The sequence below is a fragment of the Plecotus auritus genome (genome assembly GCF_963455305.1).
Source record: "Plecotus auritus genome assembly, chromosome: 11".
Classification (NCBI taxonomy): Eukaryota; Metazoa; Chordata; class Mammalia; order Chiroptera; family Vespertilionidae; genus Plecotus; species Plecotus auritus.
In genome coordinates this window covers 17,079,020-17,103,719 of record NC_137777.1, presented here as the reverse complement: position 1 = coordinate 17,103,719, position 24,700 = coordinate 17,079,020, and the positions used below count along the sequence as shown (strand labels likewise).

The following is a 24,700-nucleotide window of genomic DNA, read 5'->3' as shown; positions in this document are numbered from 1 at the left end:
TGGTCAAACATTTAATTACTTCACCCCTAATGCCTTGGCAGGGCCATACCAAATGATTTCAGGCCGGAAGCTCCCCGCCACTGCTTACCTCCGGGGTCTAGTTCTGATCTGAATGTCACGATTTCAATCTCTGCTATTTTCTTCTGTGAATGGCTAGTAGAACTGGTTTTTAACTATATAAACAATATTTGCAATATTCTTTTGGATATAGTTCACATATATTTCAGGGCTCCCAAAAGGACAGGTAGCCTTCCTTACTATTGTACCCACCTTTCTAGACCCTACCCTGCCCATATAGTCTTCCCCAACTCTTTCATTCCACACTGGTTTTCTTTTTTCTTATCTCTCCACTCTATTGAGTCTCATTCATCCTTCATATCTTGCCCTTAGTGTTTCCCAACACTGTCACACATTGGAACCATCTGGACAGATTTGAAAAGGTATTGATCCCCAGAACCCACAAACAGGAATTGTCTGTAATTTACCTAGTGTGAGGCCCAGTGAACCAAAATTACATATACAGTATGTTGGCATTTAGAAAATGTTGCTTAAGTGATTGTAACAAGGAAATAGTGTTGAGAAGCACTAATAGTACTAATCTGAGCCAGATTATAAGCTCCTTTAGGGAAGCAATCGTGTATCACACCTTTTTGCCTTCATTCCCCAAATAGTGGGTAAAATCCTAGGTGATCAATAAAGAAATGTTGCTTGGATGATTTTCTTTCTTTTCTCTTTTTTAAAGAAGAAGAGATTGGGAAAGGGTGACTGGATTAAGCAAAAACAAACAAACATAAAAAACTCTTAGACACAGACAACAGCATGGTGATTACCAGTGGGGAAGGGGAGGGGTAGGGAAAGGTAGAAGAGGGTATAGGGGAGATAAAGGTGCCAGAAGGAGCCTTGGCTTGGGATGGTGAACACACAATATATAGATGATGTATTATAGACGTGTGCACCGGAAGTCTGTATTATTTACTAGCCAATGTCACCCCAATAAAATGACAAAAGAGAAGAAATTGGAGAAGAAAGTCCCATAAAGAATACCCAGGCTTGCCAGTTCCCACCTGAGAACTGAGCAGATCTGCATGAACATCCTTGTGGGTCCCTGAGCACTTTGAGAAATTCCTGCAAGACTCATTTAAGCATCTAAATTCTGCTCACCTCACTAGTCCTCTGAAATGAGAAGTATTAGTTAAGGTCAACATTTTATATTCAGCTAGACACCTGGTGCACGAATTCGTGCATGGGTGGGGTTTGGCCGGCCAGAGGCAGGGGCCTCAGGTGGTTAGCAGGAAGGCCCCACCCATGAACAGGGTGGAGGGGGCCAATGAGGGTGGGGCTGGAACAGGGGAGGGGTCATGGGTGGTTGGCCAGCCAACCCTGCCCCCTGGTTAACTCCCGGTCAAACTCCTGGTTGAACTCTGGTCAAGGGGACAATTTGCATATTAGCCTTTTATTATATAGGAAGATAGTTATCTCAACAAGCAACTGGAAAAATGGCCTTGACAACACAGTATTTTTTATGTTTTGTCCCAGTGTTTATATGTTATGAGGCTGGCACCTTAGGTTTGTTATGTTACCACATCCAATATGGACAATTAATGATGCATCATAATCTCTCTGCAAATAGTGCTTCTCAGGCACAGGAGAAGCAACTGCCTTTCCAGATCAGGATGTTTCTAAAGTCACTGTGGACTGCCGTCTGCCTTTGATTGGCAATGGGTGTCATCTAGCCTATGGAATCATATCTCAACCCCTCTGGGGAGCCCACCAGGTCTTCCATAACCTACACTGCTCTCCAGTCCCCCTCAACATGCAAACTCTTTAAATGGACAAATGAGATGTGTGAAATCTAGTCTTTTACAAATCGCAAGCATGAAATGCGTGCATCTTTACTCATCAGAGCCACTTTACCACACCATTTCACTGCTCCTCAAAATGCAAACCTCTTTCTCCGGCAAACTCCATCTAAAAGTTGGGCACATTTGATCAACCTTTGTGCCAGTTCTTGGGCAGAGGCTCTGTAAGCCTTTTAGACACTCATGAAATTGCTCTTTTTCTCTGCTACAGTGGTGGAGGGAGTAGGGGACAGAAAGATAGTGCTTTTTATATATAGTTACAATGAAGAACTTTCCTAGTTTCATAGCCTGGAGTCTCCAGTTCATTTTAATATAATAAGTTATACTAATTAGCCACATAGAAAGGACAATCTATTGCTTTACTGTTTTGACAACATGTTATTACAGCTATTAATGCTGTGGTGAACCTATTCTCTTCATATATGGGGTTGCTCTTGTATCTTAAAGAAAAAAAAAAAGTATGCCAAACTTCTCCAACAATCTGGAATTTTATTCCATCCATATACATGCATAGTAACAACATTTGTTGAGAAATTATTTCTATCAGAAGTAGAACATTATCTTTGTGATCACCAGGTGCAGTATTGCTACTATTATATTTAAATAGATCTTATATATGAATTAAATTCATACTTGCAGCATTGAGTTCAGGGTTTCGATTTAGACTGTGCCTTTCAAAAGATAAAACTGATTAATACTACTTCATTTACTTACAATACTGCTTCCAGTAATTTTGTTCATTCTTTATAAAGTATTGCATTTAACAGCAAAGGTTTAAAAATTGAGACAGAGCTGCATCAGCGAAAGAAAATACAAGTACTATACAAGAAAAAAATTGCCATCTTCATTTAACATACATGTTTAAGATTAAGAAAATGGACAGAAACATACGGCTACATACAAATGCAAAGCCTAGTGACTAAGGGACTGTATCTGCTAAAATATAAAGTGCAAATAGAGCCTGATTATCCAAGAATTGAAATCTTAAGGCGAACTTACAGCAAGTGTACTTAGAACATCTTTGCAAGTTATATTTTAGCATATACGTTTATCTGCAACAGCATATAAGAAGAAATCAAGGTACACAAGTGCTTTTGAAGCTATTTCTAAAATGCTTTTCTGTATTGTTTGTGACTATTTTCTTTAAAAGCTACTATACAGTGCAAACCATATGTGCTACACAATAACTATACAATAACATTACAAATGACTTTAATATAAAGTTTTTAAATAAAAATAACATAACCACAGCTATGAATACTGCTGGTAAAATAAATTAATTCTTTTTTGAAAATGGCACCAATAATACACGTTACTAATGGACTGTAAGGAAATTACACCTTAAGTCTTCAAATTCAGCCATCCTGATTGCCCAGATGTAATTCACACAGCTTTTGTTTCTGCTGTTTATCTTTCTGGACTGGGAAGAACAACATACTGAACACTGTACCCAAGGTGACTGACGTCTGTAGTTAGCTATTTCATTTGACGTGTTCCGCTGCATGTGATGAGCAATAAAACTTCTTGTGAGTGATAAAGTTCGAGAGGTTGTTGAACTGGATGTCACACAGCCGGCAATATTTCCCACTGGTCGGGGCCTGGGTGGAGCCATTCACACCTTTCGCTATACTAGACAACTGTTCCTCCGCGGAGGGCATTCCCGGTGAGACGTTCTCATTTGTGGCTAACGGGTTCTCAGAGATCCAAGAGGGAGATTTGTGGCCCTCGTCATGCTGAGGATTCTGGGAAATGTTCTCTTGCTGTGGGTTGGCGGCAGGCCTCTCATCTTGCTTCAGTCCACCGTTGACTATGACCATGCCTCTGTTTTTGGGCAACAAAGGCAGGGAATCCTTCTTCGGCACAGCGCACCCATTTGAGGAAGCCTGGCCTTTGGGAGACTCATTCTCTGCATTTGTGCCTTGCTCGATGTCAGCGTTCTGGAGGACAAGGGAACCAGAAAGATAATCGCTCGGCTTTATCCCATAATACGGAGAAAGCTGGTCGGCTCCTTTCGCCTTCTTGATTGCTCCGGGGTAAAGGCATTGTGGCAGAAACAAGTGTTTGTTTTCTTCTTTTGTAGCAATGAGCTGAGCGGCTTCGCTGAAGACTTTCAGGCCCTGCAGGGTGGCTAAGTGTGATGAGAATAAGTTCCCGTTGGGAGAAGGCTGCTTCAGGTTCCCGTTTTTCTCACATTTGTTGATGCTCCTTTCATAGCTGACATCGGGGCTGCTGCGTTCGCTCTCTGGATTCGGAAACGCTTTGCCGTCGAGTTGACCCAGGTCATTCCGGTGATGGGCAGTGACCGGGCAGAAATTCTGCTTGTGGGCCAGGTAGTTTTCGACCTTATTGAAGCTGATCTTGCACACGGTGCACTCGTGGTAGTCCAGCAGCCTCTTGGGAGACGTGGTCGTCCGCTCGGACTGGGATAAGCACTTTTTGCTGAGATCTATGGGCACGTCCATCTCCAGGCAGGACACACTGGAATGGGCAGCGTCACATTTGGAAACCGGCACACACTTGTTGATGGCCAGCGACGTTTCCAAGTGCTTTGAGACAATTCCTGGAAAGATATCACATCTTGGGTGGTAGCACTCTCCCAGGCCTTCGGCGGGCTCTTGAGTGGAGGTACAAGGATTGCTGAGGTTGGCTACGTCAAGAAAGCGCTGCTGGGCCAGCGGAGGCCTCTGTTCCTGCTCAGGGAGGCACATCTCGTACATCTTCCTCCGCTTGCGTGTGCGCATGGTTCTCTGCATGGCAGGCACTTTGCTGGAAGCTGACCTCTTGAGCGGCGGGTCGTGGCGGGTAGCACAGTAGTACTGTTTGTGGACCATGTACGTCTCATGCCGGCTGAAGGTGATGTTGCAAGCTTCACAGGTGGTCTTATTTGGGTCCCCTTCCCCATCCACTAAGGGGCCACTGGGGTTTTTTGCATCAACGGGTTTCCCATTAATTTTATCGTCATTGCCGCTGGAGGTGGAGAGCTTCTTAGCTTGAGCAGAAAAGTCCTTGTCGTGGCTCTTCCCATTTGGCCCAATTAAATCTAAAACCGTGGAAGAATTGATGCAGGATGTTTGGAGAAGTGGGTTCTCAGGATCAGCAGCATGAGCGGCCGGGTTGAGAAGGTTTAGGGAGGTTTGGCCAGTGTTGGGACTGACGGCCTCAGGCATCTTTTCTGAAACACCAGGGAACTCGGGGGACTTGGCCATCTGCTGCCATCGGCTGCTGCAGTAATGTTTTTTGTGCACTAGATAATTATCCAAATTGTTGAACGTTATGTTACACTCAAAACAAGTGGCCCCCTTGGGCATCAAGGGGCTGTAAATGACGGGAGGGTAGCTGCTGCTTCCATGCCTCAGTCGCCGGTGGACCAGCTCGGACATCTTGGCTAAGATCTCTGAAGCTTGAGGGACCATCGTGATATCTTGGGGAAAAGCAAACTGAGAGAGAAAAGGACCCACAGGGAAAGAAGGCCCGATATTAGGCTGCACTGGAGATGAGGCAAGTCTTGGACTAGAGGGCTCAGACTTTATTTTCGTGTAAGAAAAGCTTTGTTTATTTGTTGTCGGCTGTATCTCTGGTCTCTGGTTAGTGAGAAAGAGCGGAGTCTTTTTCTCACACTTGTCCAGCTCTGTGTCAGAGCTGGCATCTTTAGTCTGCATGGCCTTTTGGCTCTGGGGGAGTTCGCTTCTGGTCAACAAGTCTGTGGCTGGCGTTAAGCTGTCTTCAGTTCCACTGGGGGAGTGTTCCATGTCACTTTCTCTGGGAAGTTTGCCTCCAGGGACATGGAGCTCCTGGTGCTGCAATAGCTCCCTCTGAGTCTGGAAGCCGAAGTGGCAGTGAGTGCATCGGAAGGCAGCTTGAGTGAGATGGGAGAACAGGTGCTGGTGAAAGTTGATCACAGAATCAGCATTGTAGCTACAGACGGTGCATTTCAGACTAGCACCAGGGGGAAGGAATTCTTCCATTTTCACTCCTGGAGAGACATACAAAATAAGAATACTGAGAACTTCATATGTTGGTTTTGTAATGACAGGAACCTTGACAATGACCTAATGTCTTCAATACAACAGGAATGAATTGAAATCTTTCAGAATCTCATGGTGTTAGTGTAAGTAGTTAGCTAGTTATTAATAAAGGGAGGAAGCAAAGAGAATCAGACATTAAGCTTAATAAACTAGGGAGCTGAATCCGATATTAAACCTAATCTACTGGGGAGCTGAATCTGACATTAAGCCTCATTCACTAGGAAGCTATAGTATTCACAGGTTCCTCAGGGGACTACTGCATCCTCCAAAGAAGTGGGCAGGAAGAACTGGTTACAGGTCATTAGCCAGAATTACTGAGGAAGGGATAAGAGTAACAGCAGAGCCCAGCCCTTGTGGCTAAATGGTTGAGCTTTGACCCATGAACCAGAAGGTCACAGTTTGATTCCCGATTGGGGCACATGTCCAGGTTGCAGGCTCGATCCCCAGTAGGGGGCATGCAGGAGGCAGCAGATCAATGATTCTCTCTCATCATTGATGTTTCTCTCTCCCTCTCCCTTTCTCTCTCTGAAATCAATAAAAACATACTTAAAAAAAAAAAAAAGGACAGCAGGGGAAATTCATTTGCTAGGCACATGTGAAGTAGAAACCAAGATGGCACAGGGGGAGGTAAGTGCATGGCAGCAGAAACCAGATGAGGCAGCAAATCTTTGGGACATGCACAGTAGGAGCCAAAATGGTGACAGAGCCTAGCTGGGAAAAGAACCAGATTGGATAAGGGCATGGAACCCCAGATGGTTCAGGAAAGGGATTGGTTGGGGTGAGAGGGGGCAGCACAAGGAAAAACTAAGAAAGTAGCTTGGATAGTTTCCAAGCAATCCTGTTCCTTCCGAAAATGAAGACTATAAGGAGGATTGTCAAGCATCTGGGAGCAGTTGCTGCTAGATCCTGCCCACCCTCTGTATCCTGCCCACCCTCTGTATCCCTAGGGCATATCATTTCCCTTCACCCCATTAAATCTTGCCACTCCATTTAAACTTCTCCCAAGCGTGTGCCCTTTGAAATTTCTTTCTTGTGATACTGCAAGAACCCATTTTCACCAGCAACAATTTGTGCTATTGACTTATTTCTTATATATATTTGGCCTTTGTACAGGGGTCCTGGCTCACAGCTCCTAAAATCCTTAAAATTTTCTGTGATAAGAGTGATAAAGGCATCTTTTGTTATGTTAATGAGGTGACTTTGGAAAGCCCCTAGGTAACCAAAGGATGGGAGGCTTGATTGGGTGAGGGAAGGGGGGAGGGAGGCAGGGGAAGGAAATCCATGATTAAAGGGTTGAAACTTTTAGTCTTCCCCCACCCCCAACCTCCTGGGAGGGGGTTGAGGGGTTGGAGAATAAGTTCAACAGCCAATTGCCAATGATTTAATCAATCATGTCTATGTAATGAAACCTCCATAAAAAACTAAAAGGATTGGGTTCAAAGAGCTTCAGGGTTGGTGAACATGTAGATTAGGGGAGAATGGCATACTCTGAGGAGGCATAGGATGCTCCTCATCCTTTTCCCATACCTTGCCCTATGCATCTCTTCCATTTGTCTGTCCTAGAGTTATTTCCTTTCATAATAAATTGGCCATCTAGTGAATAAATGTGTTTCCTGAGTTTCATAAGCCACTCTAATAAATTATTCAAGCCCAAGGAAGGGGTCTTGGCAATCTCTGATTTATAGCCACCAGTTGGTCAGATGCACAGGTAACAATCTGGACTTGCAATTAACATCTGATCTGGGGTGGCTGTCTTGAGTCCTTAACCTGTGGGATCAGATGCTATCTCTGGGTAGACAGTGTCAGAATTGAGTTGAATTGCAGGACACCCAGTTGGTTTCTAAATAATTGCTCAGTGGTGGATTGGGGGATCCCTTCCCCCCCCCCCCACCCCCCATGCATTGGAATTGAGATCCAGACACTTTTACTCACTAAAGTTAACTATAGTCCCCATTTGTTGGTTTATGGTTAAATCAGGCTTGGCTCATCCTCTCTGTACTCTAGACCAGTGGTTGGCAAACTGCGGCTCGCAAGCCACATGTGGCTCTTTGGCCCCTTGAGTGTGGCTCTTCCACAAAATACCACGTGCAGGCGCACACCTACAGTGCGACTGAAACTTCATGGCCCATGCACAGAAGTCAGTTTTCGGCTCTCAAAAGAAATTTCAATCGTTGTACTGTTGATATTTGGCTCTGTTGACTAATGAGTTTGCCGACCACGGCTCTAGACTAAAATGAGAATTGCCTTGTATATTTATACTAGCGGCCCAGTGCACGAATTCGTGCACCAGTGGGGTCCCTCAGCTTGGCCTGCAGGATCGGGCCAAAACTGGCTCTCTGACATCCCCCAAGGGGTCCCAGATTGCGAGAGGGTGCAGGCCAAGCCAAGGGACCCCAACAGTGCATGATTGGGGCCAGGGAGGGATGTGGGAGGTTGGCCAGCTGGGGCGTGACCACGGGAGGGTTCCAGGCCATGTCCCGCCCGTTTCGCTCAGTCCCGATTGGCTGGACCCCAACAGCAAGCTAACCTACCGGTCGGAGCATCTGCACCCTGGTAGTCAGTGCCTGTCATAGCGAGCAATTGAGTGACCTTAGCATATCATTAGCATATTACGCTTTGATTGGTTGAATGGTTGACTGGCAACTTAGCATATTAGGCTTTTATTATATAGTAAGGTAAAAACATGGCAGAGAAACCTGATCCTATAGCTATAAAATGGAATTTCTTATCCCTGTCTTTCTCCTTAAGTAATCCAATACTCGTTTTTCTATCCAGCTGAAAAGATCCTTCTGTTTTTGTTTTGTACATGACTTACCATCTGAGACCACCAACCTGTTTCTACTTCCCCTGCTTTATCAACTACATGAAGACAGCTCATTTGTAGGGAAAGGGAAGAGAATGAGTAGAAAGGAAACTGACTATTTCTACAGGTTCAACGACAAAAGCTTGTGCTGTACTAGAACACTGGAGGTTGGAGCTAGTTTGTTTACAACTCAGCACCAACTTCAGTTTTTTATTTATTCACCTGCAGCAAAAACATTGAAGAAAGTCACCCAGAAATAGCCTACAAGTTTTGTATTATAGGTGCTGAAGAACTGTGATTCCCAAAACTTGTTTGGCCCTACTCTAGAATGTTCCTAGAGATATCTAAAATTAATATAATTCTATTAGTTTAATTAAAAAAATAGGAAACTTTGAATACTATGTGATGATACTAACAACAATGGGGCATACAGTTCCAAAATAAATGGGAATAGTTGCCACCTTGCTGTTAAGAGTGGGCTTAAAACAAAAACACGCTTATTTGTTTTTCAGCCTAATTTTTCTTAAGGGACTTAAAAACAGGACTAAAAGTGATTTTATGTCAAAAAATCAACTAAGCTGTTACGATGTACACTCTGGATGTCAAGAGCATTTTATAGATCCATATTTAAAAGTTAATTTTTCTCAAGTGTGATTTTAATTGGACCTATCAAAATAATAGCTTTATTCCAATTCAGCAAATACTTCTTTTTAAATACCTATTTTTTTCCTGCCATGTGGATAACAGTATGGTCAGTTTGCAAAGATCACTTGACACTTAAATCAATGAATATTAATGACAGTGTACAAAGGATATTGAGAGTTTCTAAAATAATGCTATTTTCCTTCAGTTAAAAAAAAAAAAAAAAAAGAAAGCATGATTTGGCCTGCAATCTGAGGACAGTAGTTGTTAGAAAAGAATTCAGACCCAAGTCCTTTGAGTGAAAAATAAATGACATAACCAGCTTGCTGATCCAACCGGTTAGGTTTTAATTTTATTTGTAGATATAGTTAGACTATAGATGTATGCATGCATGCATGTAAAGAATGGAGTCTCCTAGAGCAACAGAGGAAACATGGAAGGCACTTACCACTGTGTGAATTCAGGTGCATTTCTAGAGCTCGGGCATTTGAGAAACTCTTGGTGCATTGTGGGAAGGGACACAGGCTGGAAGTCTGAGCGGCACTGTCTTCGCTTTCTTCTGACACTGGAGCAGCTTCCCTTTGCCTCCCACTGCAATAGTACATCAAATGGGCTTGCAGGTTCCGCTCACTCCGATACCAGATGCCACAGGACTTGCAAGGGAATATATCCTCTGTAGACAGAAACACAGGGACGCATGAGCTGCTGCCCATTTGGGGGTAGAGCAGCATTTGGTTCAATCTGCCTCAGAGACTGCTCTGAGGTTCTGAATTAGGCAATTGGACAGTGAGTGAGGGTCGTGCTCTTGTGAATGCTGTTCCACAGAACGAGACTGAGGAATGTTATGCTCAATGCAATTTACCTTCCCACAGTGTGTATAGAAAGTGGTATTATAGAAGACACCAACATTCAATAAAAACACAAGAGATTAATTTTTAAATTGTTTACATTGTACTTATAGTTTAGAAATATATGCATTTATAAATAACAATGTGAATTGATCTCTCTGATTGATTAAAATGTAAGGATCTAATGGCTGAACTAAAGTTAGCCCTGATGCCAACCCCTGACACCATCTTTTCATTTAATAAATTAGTTATAGAGAGCCTACTATGTGCCAGACTCTGGGCTGGGTTGGCTGTGAAAGTGAAAAACCACACAGCTTTCGTTAAGAAGCTTAAGGTCTCCTGGGGTTGATGAACAAATGGTCAGATAATGAAATTAGCATGTGATGAGGATTATGATGGAGGTATCTGAAGGGTGCATTAGGCATGGAAAGAAGACACTGGGTTGGTGAGAGAACTCATCTGGTGGAGGGAGGAGGAGGTCAGATGAGGATTTAGAAGGAAGATGATGCATGCCTCAGCTGAGTAGTGAAGCATGAAATCAGTCAGGTGAAGAAGAGGGCTAGGTCCTCCTGTCCAAGGGAACAGCCTAGGGAAAGCAATGGTAGCCTAAGAGAGGCTTCGGCGAAGGCTGGGAGGCTGTGCGGCTCAGGCACGGGGCATGATGGGAATTGGGACAGGTGAGGTTGCAGAAAGTTGTAGAAGGGCTAGATTATCAAAGGCTGTATAAGCTCTCTTAAGAAGTTAAATTTTTATCTCAATGGTTATGGAGAATCACTGAATCACTTTAAGCAAGAGAATGACAGAATCAGATATTATAGAATCGTAAGAGTCGAGTTTTGAAGGTACTGAATTGGGAAGGAAGGCTTATGACTGGTAGGAGGTAACCAAAGGAATCTAAGTGAATTATGACAGTTTGTGCTGTAGCTAAAGTCATGTAATATTTATAAAGTCATTCTATGATATGCATTTTCATGTATTCACCCATGGAAGTTTTATCCATGTGTTTATTTTTCCCCTCCATCCATTTATAGGGAGGAAACTGAGGTTGAGGTACTCGCTCCAGATCACATAAGTGGGTGGACTGGGACTGGACCTAGTGTTAACACTTCCATATGCCACAATGGCAAGGGGGGCAGAGAGGGAGGGAGAAAAGTTATATTTAGGAAGTAGAACTGACTGGAAGTGATGACCACTGCTTTGCAATTAGACGTTAGGGCAGAGTGCAAGGTATCTCCTCAGTTCCTAGGCTTCTTGTTAGCATTTCTGTGCCATTCGTTTTTTCAGGGAACAGATGATGGAGAGGTGATGAGTTAAGGCTAGAGCACATATTGTGTGACAAAAACTGGCACTGTATTGAGCAAACCTGGCCATTCTGTAGTGAAAGGAGGCACCCATCAGAGGGATGCCAGATAACATAAATTGGGACTAATCCAAGAACCCTGGGATACATGGTCACATTATATATACAGGATTTAAAAATCCTATAAAAATACAGAAGAACGTGGAAGAGGTTGCAACAGAGGTCTAAAACTTGGCAGAAAGAGCTGATTTGTGATTTGTAAATTGTATAGTTGGTGAAACCCATGATGGTGAAGGTGATGGTGTTGAGGAGATGAGGAGAAAACTAAGGATCAAATTGTAGTGAATGAAAAGTAAGACAGCAAGTGCAATATAGAATTTCAAATTAAGATTATATACAAAATTATATGCTACCGCTGTCTATTATTTAGCCTCTCTCACCAAGTTAGTTGCATTTACACTATTCAGAGGGCTACGTTGTTTAATAAAGTGTCCATTTAAGCAGGATGAGTTTAACTGATTAGCTAATTTCAGAATGAGAAGGCAGTATGCATCTATGCTGATTTATTTGGGATTAATAGTTATCTTGCTACAGAAAGCAAACCAAGTATAATCTTAAATATGATTACAATTAACATTCACACATTGGAATTTCACAATCATATGAGGTACCCCTAGTGTCCCTGGGAACAAACCTTTTTGCCTCAAATTCAAGTTGGGCCTCTGTTATTTCACATTCCTCACTATCTGAATCAAAGCAAAGGTTCATTAAAGAAAACAACTACATTTATATTAAGGAAATCCAAAAACTGTAGCTTGGTTTGGGTCCTCTGGATCTACTGGTTGGATGCAGACTAATCCCACATACACTTGAAAATAACTTAATCCTAAAGGATGCTATTACAGCAAGAATATAATTAATGCTGAATCTACATGTGTGTGTGTGTGTATATATATATATATATATATATACACACACACACACATATATATATACACACATATATACATATATATATACATATATATACATATATATATATATATATATATATATATTCATATCAAGACAACATTGCAGTTTCTAGGTTTCCATTCTGCATTATTCAGTCTCAGAGATTTTCAAGGACATTTTTGACTAAATGTAATATTTCACTTACTTACTAGCTTTCTCCTCTTCAGATGTAACTGCTACTCATGTTTTCTCATAGAACTAGATAAAAGCAGAGCTGAGTGTATAGCACAGATCTTCAGACTCCTAGGTCACTGATTTTCTGTCACATACAGTGTCACTTTGCATGTTCAAGAAATACAACCTAAGTTCAATAGTCATTTTAACAAATATAAAAGGATATTTGCCAGGGCATATTTAAAAATTCTCCATATAAAGCATTATATATATATAGTATTAGCTGCTGTCTTGATCTATCCAGGCTAAACTTCCTCTCCATTAGTATATCTAATAAAATTTTTAAATATATATATTTATTATTTTAGAGAGAGAGGGACAGAGAGAAACATGGATGAGAGAACCATCAATCAGTTGCTTCCTGCATGCCCCCTACTGGGGATAGAGCCCACAAAGCATGTGCCTTGACCCAGAGTAGAACAGGGGACCTCTTCAACCACTGAGGCACAATGGCTGGGCTATCTAGTCAAAATTTGAATTGCATTCTTTTTCTTTAAGTTTTTAACTCTATTGCCCTTAAAGAATACCACAATCATTCTACTATAAAAACATCAAGAAAGCTGTTGGACTTCTCACAGCTACATAGCCTTGAATGTTGTTTAACTGGTTTAGAAAGTCAGCTTTTTGTGTGTGACATTCAGGAATCCAACCTGAAATGAATGAATGAATTAAAGTATTCTTTTTATACTCACATGAGAAGCAAACACACACAGAGTTAGAGAGAAGATAAACTGAAATGTAGAGTCTGTCCCTGGTTGCCTGTCAGTAGACTTTTTTTTTTCTCCCCATAAACACCATCCCCACTACAAAGCAACTGTACTGGGCTATTGCACTCAGCACTTACTATTGACAATAGCTGTAGGCAAAATAGAAGCCATGGCGGCTTGTTGAGGAAGCAACTGAATTGAGTCCAGCAGGCGGGCAGGGTACATCCCTTCTGTCAGAGACATCTGACTGGCAGCTTGGAGCCTTGAGTCAAAATCCACCACAAAGGCAATTAGCTCTTCACCCTCAGAGATGGCCTTCGTGGTTGTGCACCAAAGCTGACCCCCTGTTAAGAAGAAAAAAAGAAGAGGAAGATAGAATTGACATAGAATGCTCCAGCCTGCTGTAATTAGATAGATGTCAATAGCACCTTCTCATGTTTTTCACATCAGTTTCAACTGGGGTGGGTGGGGGAGTGTTTGATGAAGACAACAGCTGAACTCCTCTTCCCTACCATGTGAAAAAATGTACTCCTTGCATTAAATGAACTGTTCAGTGGTCAATAGTAAGAGAAGACTAAGAAATAAGTCCAGACATCATCTCAAGAGAGTTTTGTCAACTCTGCCTTCTGGGCTTGTCTTAATCATGACATGGTATCCTGCCTAAGAACAAGCATGGTAGGGGTCAACCGCAAACATTTACTTCAGGTGAGTTTCTGAAGTTACTCTTTCTGTACCTTATGGAGGTAAAAAGTTATTTCCCTCCAGCTCCCTCTCCCCCCACCCCCCGCCACTCTCTTCCCAAATACTTTATTATATCAATACCAGATAACCCCAAACTACAAAACAAGTAAATAAAAGCTCCTAAAATCTAGAACGTTAAGACAAAATTCTGTTAGTTTTACACCCTTTATGTCTGTTGACATTTTTTTTTTTTCTGGCTGAGTGATTTTTACTTATATAATGTTCCTTATAATGTGGCTTCTTTATCTCCATTTACCCTGATTGAACTTCCTGAAAAGAAGATAGGCCAAAGATCCTTTTCAAAAAGGCTTATTTAAATAAAGATTTGTTTAAATGAAAAGAACTCTTTCTTCAAACACTAAGATATACTCTGGCTCTGTGCTTCAAATGATCACGTGTGGTGCATTAAAAATAAAATTAACTATGCAAGGCCATCTTCTAATGTATTGGAATGCGATAGCAAATGCTCATTTATTTAATATGTTTAGACAGGCAAAGCACTTATATTTTGTTATCTACACTCTCAGGCCTAGATACGTATCCTATACAGTTATGGCTGGAATAACGTGGCATACTTGATATGTTATAAAGCTATTTTTTTCCCCTGTGTATATATTGCAAGGCTATATATTGTACTCATTAAGCAGGCAAAAATCGTACCCATTCTGATAAGTAATATTGCTCTGTTTATCTCTCAGCATTACTGTCTCTTCAACTGCACTTCATTTTTTCCCCACCCTCAAAAAGATTATAGTTTTTAAACAACTTGTGGTAAAAAATCTGGTGGGAAAGATAATAACAGCATATGACATGGCAGAGTTGCACAGAAGGAGGGGGACACTTTTTTACTGGAAACTTGGACAAGCAGTTAAACCAACTGATGAAGTTTTAAAGGTAAAGGAACAAAACACCTTCTGTGGACAATAGATTTTTGTGAAGAAATAAAGCTAGGATTACAGACTTCAAATGAGTGTGAAAGTTTCAAAGTGAGACACAAACATCCTAAAAGACTAGAAAAACAACTTCACTTTTTATTTCACTTTAACTCTAAAGGATCTTGAAACCAAAGAGGAGAAACAGATTTGCTTTGACCCTGATTTATTTATTTACAAATAGGGAAGCGAAGCGGCATCATGGACTGTACGAGCGAGCGTTGCATGTGCTAAGTGGTGTATTTCTGCTGGTGACACTTCCCTTGATGGCTTCTGTCATCGACCACAGCTGTGCCTTCTCTGATGTACATAGAAGATCCAAACTCTTTACAGCTGTAGACAAAGGTGATCACTTGCGTTTCCTGGGAGACACAGTTTATTAAGTGAATGTATGTAATAGAGAGGTGGGGAGGGCAGAGCCACGCACTCCCATTCCAGTTTCTTTCATAGCTTGGTCTTTCGGAGTCATTGGATTTCAGCGATGAGTGGAATGACTTACATTATGAGTAATAATTTACTATTAGTAAATTTACATCGTTGGTAAATCCAGTTATGGCTATTTTTCACAAAAAGAACATTTTGAACTCAGTTGCCCAGGAGAAATGGAGATTTTACAGAAGGTACCGCTCACAGCTAATCTTGATCACAGCCATGGGCTATGTACAAGGATGATTCAATACTTGAGCTCCAACTTAGAACCAAAAGGCTCCAATAAATAAAGAATCTTCACAAATATCATGTGCAAGGAGAAGTTAAGGAAAACATGAGTTTTCTGTGTTAATAAACAGCCTAGCAGTGGTAGTGCACACCTGTGGTTTCAGACGTCCTCGGTAATGTTTCACATTCGGTTGTCTGTGTCACGTTATCTCCTTTTATGGTTTAGCCAGAGCATGTCTTTCTAAAGGTTGAATTAGAATTAAAATGTACTGTGTAGACTTGATGAGGAAGTCAGCTGTCTTAGGAGTGAATCCCTTTCAAATCGTTCATTCATCAGCTCTTCATTGAACTCTTTGCTGTGTGCCAGCTGGGTGCTAGGGCTTCACACACAGCTATGCAATTAGAATGCACACAATACTAGTAAACAGAGTACAGTACCATGCGGGGGGTGTTTTCGCTTTATGCTAAGGAAAATGGGAGAACAGTGAAAAACTGACACTTCTTGGGGGAGTCAGGTAAACCATCCCAGGTGGGTTTTTGATAGCCTCATGAACAACAGAGGTAAAATGGCAGAAGTATGTGTACAGGTCCACCATTAGTGGCTGAAAGAGAAGCACATGCGCAAGTGCCGGGTTGTGGAAGAGCTGATGACCCCGATGACAGCTCAGAGGCCAGCACCCCTGGAGCTCAGGGTCTGAGGGGGAAGAGGTGGTTTACGGGCATTGGTGTGCTTGAGCCAGCCTGTTCCAGATCACAGAGCAGAATGTCCAGTTGTCAGGGATTGTGTGTGCTGGTGGCTGCTATCACATTGGTAACCTGAAATCACCCCTGGCGAGAGCTGTAGCATTTGCCACTGGACCTGGCAAACATTACGAATCAGGGCTTCCTCCCACGAAAAGAGTGTAGAGCAAGATGAGACAGTTTGGAACATAACATAAAACAGTTGTGTCTGGCTCCTGGTGAGGGAGATGGTATATTTTTATTCGAGTGAATGAATGAACAAATTCCTGACATGGGCTTCTTAAAGAAAAAGATCTCAGGGTAGTGAGAGTGAACTGAAGGAAATGTGACCATCAGGGGCATTTGGAGGCTAGTGCACCAGTGCAGTTGTGAGAAGTGTAACTTGTGAGGGAGGAAAGAGCCACACCCAAGAGCAGGGCTGAGAGGAATGGGGTGATTTTGTGAGATGAGTAAAAAGAAAAGAAGCTGATGAAAATGACACAAAGGTTTCTGGTTTGGGAAACCAGATGACGGTGATGCCATGAATGAGGCAGTAAAGCTGGTATATTAAGACAACCAGGAGGCAAAGGGTACCAGTTAGGGGCACATTGGGCCAGATAGACTTCGTGGTTTATGTACTTCTATTTTGACCGTGTCAATTTCTCAATGAAGTTAGGTTGTATTTTCCTCACTTTAGAGTTGAGAAAACTGAAGCTTGGAGAGGTTAATTAACTTGCCCAAAGACACAGGCGTGCTCAGTGACAGAATCATGACTTAGACTCTTGTGTGTCCAGCTCCAAAGCCCAAGTATGCAAGTGCATGTGTGTTGTACACATGTATGTGTATGTGCATGCATGGATATACTGAATTCTGCATTGATAATGTAGCATCTGAGGTATGTGAGAGACTTTGTGGTGAATGCATTTAGGAGGCAGTTGGAACGTGGAGGAGATATAAGGATGGAGAAAACTCTTGTTTTAGAAGCCATGGGCACATTCTAAATGACTGTGATGGTCTTGACATTATTGTGGTAACTCAGGAGGAGTACAGTGTGAAAAGGACAAAAGATTGAAACTTGGGGAATCTCAACATTAAAGATGGGGGTAGAGGACACGGAATCATTTAAAGAGAGAGAGAGCATATATTTGGAAAAGTTAGAGGGAACCAAGAGAATGACACTGAAAAGATCATGGGCTGGCTCTTTGAAACTGTTTGGCTGAGTTTTTTAGATGGTGAATGTATAGGACTTGATGGAGTCATTTATAATCTGAGATGTCCCAAGTATTGCCACTCAGAGTCAGTTAGTGATTAAAATAAAATATTCTAAGTGTGATTGCCAGTGAGGGATAGAAGCCTATCCGGAAGAAGTATGGACAATGCAGCCAGATGGCTGAGGGGCAGGTCTTGGCTCTGCCACTTACTATGTGACTTTGAACTTGTCACCTTAGCATCCTGCCTATCAGTGTCCTCACATTTGAAAATGGGGCTGATGATAATAGTACTGAACTTACGCTGTTATTATGAGGATTAAATAAGCTAATTAATATATATGAAAGCTTAAGAACAGCACCTGGCATGTATTAAGTGCTATATAATTGTTAACCATTATCCTTTTGGTTTGGTCTGATTGGGGCTATTATTCTCATTTCTCACTGCCCTGCTGAATCCAAGAAATCTTACCAGAGAGAAAAGAGAAACCTCTGGATTCAATGAGCAAATGCACTTATGTTACACTGGTAAGAGCTAACTCATTTCAGAAAAAAGGATGAAGGCTACATCCATTTGTAAATCACAATCTGTATCTTGACTAGTTAGAAACAGTTTCTAGCAATTAACTTAGAGCTGAAGAGGCAGGGGAACCCATTTCCTACTGCTTTTAGAGCGAGGGGAAATATGGCCAACTCTAATTTACAGTGAATGGAAAGCAGTAGTATTCATCTTGACTGAGAAGCAATCTGAGTGCAAGAAAAATCATATTGATATTTAGCTATTTTGGTGTCTTCACTGATTGACCTCATGTTAATGGAAACAAATCACAAGATAGTATATTTGGCTTTAAAATGAGAGCACCACTATCAAACCAAACCAAACCCAGAAAATAACAAGTATTGGCAAGGACGTGAGAAATTGGAAGCCTGTGCACAGCCGATGAAAGTAAAATGGTACAACCACTGTGGAACAGTGTGGCATTCCCTCAAAAACATATAAATAGAATTACCTGATGACCCAGGAGGATTAAAAGCAGATATTTATTTGCACACCCATGTTCAGAGCTGGAGTATTAAAAATTGCTCAAACATGGAAGCAACCCAAGTGTCCACTGACAGAAGCATAAATAAGCAAAATGTGGCCTATTCATACAGTGGAACATTACTCAGCTTTAAAAAGGACGGAAAATCTGACAATGCTACAAAATAGAGGAGCCTCGAGGACATCATGCTAAGTGAAATAAGCCAGTCACCAAAGGACAAATACTGTATTTTCCCCCTTATACTTCGAGTATTCAAAATCAAAGGGACAGAAAGTAAATGGAGAGTCACTGCTTAATGGGTACAGAGCATCAGTTCGGCAAGATGAAAAGAATTCTGGAGATGGCTGGTGGTCATGTTTGCACAACAATGTTAATGTACTTAATGCCAGTGAACGGTATACTTAAAAAGAATTAAAAGAGCAAATCTTATGTCATATGTATTTTTTACCACCATAAAGACATTGGGAAAAAAGGAGAGTAACATTTATTCACTAAAAAGCGTCCACTGTGAACCCAGACTACTGCCATAGCTAAGGGGGGGAATATGGCTTTTATAAAAAGTTTCCCATGTGAGATGGTTCAAAACAGAACAAGAGCCAGGTCTTCTCCCCTCCCAGTTTTCCTAGTAAAGCTACTTATCAAACGACTTGAAAGCTCAGTCCCTAGTGGGATGAAGTTGCTGCTGAGATGGGGTTTACTTTATTTGGCCACATTAACCATTTTTATTTGAATACATTTTGGACCTGAAAATTGTGAGTTCCTGGTTACTCTATTGATTTGGGTTTCTGCTGTATTCTGAGTGCCAATTCCTGTCAACTCTCTATGGATATGAAACCTAAAAAACCTAAGCAATGTTTTCTGTAGCTTTCATATGAGTAGTACGCTTAGTGCCCTTGAGTTACACCAAGAGGATTTTCAATGTACTAATCTACACTCATGATGTATTGATATGAACACAGTTAGAATTATGTAAAGGTGTTGGGTGCACATATGGCGATGTCATATGTTTAAGTGCTCTCATTCCAGAGCAAATGATTTTGGTTTAAAATACAACATGATAATTATGAAGCATAGCTGGCAACCAAAATCACTAAAAATTTATTTGTAAAAAATAAACACACACAAAAAACAAACAAACAAAAATTTATTTGTCCTCAGTCCAAGGATGAACTAGAAGGAGCATTTGCCTGGAGAGTATGAAACTTTAGTTCTAGTCTTGATTTTTAGTTACTGTGTAATCTGGAAGACTAGCTTTACCTACATCATGTAAAATGACAGCCTTTGCCTAGATAACCTCTAGATTATCATCATCAAGTCGTAAGCAATATTTAATGCTTCTACAAACAACCTACTAATAATAGTAACAATCACACATTATTATGAGATCACGGGGCTAGAAATGTAAGTTATTCAAGGTCACACAGCTAGAGGGAAATTGGAGGAAGATAAAAGGACATGGGAGATGGGGTTAGAAAGAGGCAGTTTGGCTCTAGATTCTGGATGAAAAACCAGGTGTCCCAAGTCACAGTGCCATCTGACGTTCACTAACTACATTACTTTACACCTTATATTGATTACTCGGATGGAATAATTAGCACAGTTCTCTTTCTGAATCAGAAATAAGATGGTTCACTTTATGAGTGTCAAGATGACTCAGCTATGAGATATAGCTTTCAAATGCATAGTTACAATCTAGAGAATCATGTCTATATTTGTGATGTGGAAGGAACTCCAGGTTATCTTCTAACATGACTAATAAACAATTATAGTAGCTAACACTTAGAAAGCCCTTAATATGTGCCAAGTACTATTCTAAACACTTCACACATATTAAAATCATTTGATAATATTAAATATAAATGCAGCATTTGCCCAATTTCTTATTTAAATTGAAAGTTCAGCTGGACATGAAAAGGGCATAAAAATTCTACTTAATCAATGGCAATCCTGACTGCTCTTAATCAACACTGATTTCCCGGTCCCACCCCAGATCAATCAAATCAAAATCCCAGGGAGTGAAGTTTGTGCTTCATTATTTTTAGAAGCTGCCCAGAGGGCCTAATGTCCTCTAGGGTTAGGAATCACTGGCATGAGTGTATACCACCTGCAGTTTGTATGGGATAGAAAGAGTGAGACTCTATGAACAAAAAGGCTCTGATAATCAAATAGTTCATAGATGTATTCAAACAACCCAGCAGAGGGAATGTCCATTTTGATACCCAGAAAATAACATGGAAAATAGCTTTGAATTTTCCCCTGGCCACTAATGGTTGAAGATTATGGGAATGATGAGTGAAAAGGTGAAGAAAGCCAGAAAGAGGAATGATGTCATGACTTAGCATCATCGTTCAAGGGATTAAATCAGCCAGTGAGGAATTTAGTAAAATGTGAACAATATTCTGTTTTACAATGTTTAATTCTTTATTATTTTGAAGGTATGGAACACAATCAATAATACTTCATCCCCCTAAACTGTAAAAGATCTTATTGTGCAAACTGGAGCAATAAAATCCCATGACTACTGCGTGGGCATGAAGTCTTTATCAAATGACATCGGGCACTGAAGCAGCTATCTGATACCTCCCCGGCTTTCTCCAAACATAAAGGTTATTTTAGGAGTCTCTCTTTGTCTACCTCTCATGCTGCAGACACAGCCACTCTCCCCAGTCCCCACACCCACACACCACTCCCATCGCAAATAAAGGACAGATACAGTCAAGGCACCATAGAGAGTAATAACGACGAAGACCTTGACGTTCTTGAAAAACCATGTACTTGCTGGTCTAAGTAATGTTTATGATCAAAGTTCTTGTACAAAGCGATATGGTTCCTAACAGGAAGCTTATAAATTTTCCTCCTAATTGCTGTCAAAACTGCAGTGAAGTGAACTACAAGTTTCCATAATAAAGAATAAAGTCACAGTTCAAACTCGATTACATTTTGGAAATTCACACTCCTGTTTCTAGAAGCAGTGGCCTCCAATATCTCTCCATCCTGCCAAATTTTTCACTTGCACTTTTTATTATTTATGAAATCAGTGTCTGCACAATGTCATGCAGACCTCTGCTGATAAACTCTAATTAAGATTAAGACAAGCCTTTTGGAAAGGATCCCATCATTAGCAAACATGATAAACACAAAAATACTCCCTACTTGTCAACCAGGAGCAATTCAGTACCCTAACAGAATTATCTGTTGCTAGGTTACAGAGCTGACAAAGCTTCAATTATATTGTTCGACCATACCTATAGCGTTCTGTATAAGCAAAACGTATCCAGTATAAAAGCATTTAACTTCGTCCATGCTATCTGCAACTCGCGGCTTCTTACAATGGTAAAAATCAGGTTAATAAATTACATAGCACGCTGAAAAATCTTTCCCACGTGTTATGTCTATACATGCTTCTTTCTAATTTATCTGTGTGATTGATAGACGCTTGCTTTGTAAAAATAAGGAAAATACAAGCAACATGAAGCTGTAAACCTCGAGCTAAACCACGTCTGAGCTTATCAAGACACGAACCTAAGCTTAGCATAAAAATATGCAGCAAATTGAACCAATTAAATCACATTTAGATTTTGTACGACTCTACCTCCATAGGGAGAAGGATAAGGAGCCTCAAGCACATAGATAGGGATACCAGTTTGAAACTTCATTTTAAGCTAAAAATAAAATAAAACCCACACACTCTCACCTAGCAATACAAAAGGACAGAGGAGCTTGCAACATCATTTATGCTAAGGGCTCTTCTGAAAGTTGAACTTAGTAACTTTCACTGTGTAGCATTAAGTCACTAAGTCTTCTCTTTATGAGACTGGGAACTCTAGGCGGGGTGGGGGGAGAAATCAATATGACAATTTCTAAATACAGAGGTTTGAAAAGGAAAAAAAACAAAAACCAAAAAAAACAAAGAAAAAAAACCCACTTGTGTAAAAAGGGAAAGTCTATGTGAATCAGAGCTTCAAGATGATTTTATCATGGGTGATTTTTTGTAGATTTCATGGATATTTGGAAATGAACCAGAATTTTAAAATAACCCTGGCAGAAAAATGTTATATTATATACTATATTGCTTAAGCTGTACAATAAGAAGACAGTCAATTAATGATCAGAGTTTAGCTGATAAAGATGGCATAGTGGTCTATCAAGGAAGTCATATACATCTTAGGTACACAAGTAAATTAAAGTCATTCTCAGAGGATAAATGGGCTGTTTAACACACACACACACACACACACACACACACACACACACACACTCACTCACTCTCAAGAACATTATGTTTCTGGAGGTGGAGGAAACAAGCCTACTTACTTATTTGGTCATTTCTTTGTTTTAACTTTTACTAAAAAATTTGAAAATCCAACACGATGCCCACTTGTGAAATGTAACCTTTTCATAACTGGGAAGTGATTGGTTAGAATTAATTCCCTAAAAGCTAACTAAATGCCTTATTTCAACATCACACGTGTTACTGCACAGATCTCAGGGTTTTGACGTGAACACCGCACGTATATCTATACATGGCCACATTGTTTAATCCAAATTTTATAATGAATTCAAATTCAATACTGTTGAAATTCTTGACAGTGGAGGAGTGCAAGGAAGAGAACTTATAAATTATGTGTGCCCCTTCTTTGAAAACCGCCGTGGAGGTTTCTTTGTGCATTGGCAAATACAGTAGGAATATGAGGTATTGTGTGGATCCTCCTGCACAGCACCTGATAAAAGAATAAAGAGCTGTGACATATTCTTAAAACAATAGAGGAATTAAAGGGAAACAATGGGCCAGCTGCTTCATTAATACAATCAAAAGGAAGCCCAGCACAGAGGAGTCCAGATAATTAAGCACTACTCTTTTAGACCTCTTTTCTAGAATAAAATTGCTCAAAAATGTATTAACTACTTCATAGTTGTTAGATAGATCTTACCCTTGTTTATTTAGAGTTGATTAATGCCTTTTTCCCATATGCAGCAACATGCCAACTCATAGTTTACAATATTTTTGAATAAAATGGAGTGAGAATAATTGATAAAGATCTGCACAATACACGGCAATAAATCAAACGCATTTTGCAAAAGGTCTTTCCTGTTTTTAAATTATCTTTAACATTTTTCATTTGTACTTATAGGCAATGCAGGGCATTTGGGGCATTCAACTTTCTCAGGCTGGTGCTCCTGACATCTTTTTATAGAGCATCCTAGCAGTTCCTGGGAGAGGGAGGGAAAAATTCCGAGTTGGCCAGCAACTCAGGAGTGTCCCATTGGTATTTGGCCAAAGGAGGGGACAGACTTCTTTTTTTTATTATTATTATTCTTTGCCTTTTCCAATCAAAAGAGATGGAAACATAGCAGCACTACTTGGCAAATGCACTATTTATCTTGCATTAAGTTGATTACAGAAATTGAAAAACAACTTTTTATGCTCTTTATGTTAAAACCCGATTTACTATTTAAGATATCAAGGCTTTATTCTTCAACTCTTCTGTAAGCATCCTTTCCTCTGATCTGAATAGAACATTGAATTGCCTAAGAACTGGAAAATTGGGAACTGAATATTGTGTGTTGATTGTTGAAGTGAGGATAAAAACTACACTCTGGTTTTCTCCCAAATGTTTTTTTTTTTTAAACTAAGCTTCTGCTAACCCAACATTCAAATTACAAACTTTACTAAACCATGTGTCAGTTTGAATAAGGTATATTCTATTCTGATGATGTGGGGTTCTTAATTGAGAATCTGAGATAGAAACAACAGGGGCCAGGGAGATCAATGAACAGACATACTTAACCATATTTCTGAGACTAACAGAAGAAAATTATTTTACATATATATTACATATGATTTAAAATTTATCAGCTGGATTCATATTTCCAAAGATCATCATGTATTATGTCCGTATTTTAGAGGATATGTGGTATAAGTAATTCCAGCTATGAAACCTGGCTTTTGACTTCAGGAGTTAGTTCTTTATTAGCTGGACAAGTTTTTCTTGAAAACCAGGAAATATGTTTTTATCGATTTTAAAG

General features: G+C 40.5%; 1 protein-coding gene across 6 annotated transcripts in view; it reads right to left on the bottom strand.

The window, feature by feature from the left end:
- Positions 1–2,330: 2,330 nt before the first annotated feature.
- Positions 2,331–24,700, bottom strand: part of ZFPM2 (zinc finger protein, FOG family member 2) — a 446,629-nt gene continuing 424,259 nt past the window's right edge. For all 6 annotated transcript variants that reach the window (XM_080646300.1, XM_080646302.1, XM_080646303.1 and 3 more), the window contains 3 exons: positions 13,510–13,716; positions 9,778–10,002; positions 2,331–5,832 (listed from right to left, as the gene is read on the bottom strand). In XM_080646300.1, coding sequence (XP_080502426.1) covers positions 3,341–5,832; positions 9,778–10,002; positions 13,510–13,716 — 2,924 coding nt within the window. In that variant the 3' untranslated portion in view covers positions 2,331–3,340. The remainder of the gene's footprint in view (positions 5,833–9,777; positions 10,003–13,509; positions 13,717–24,700) is intronic.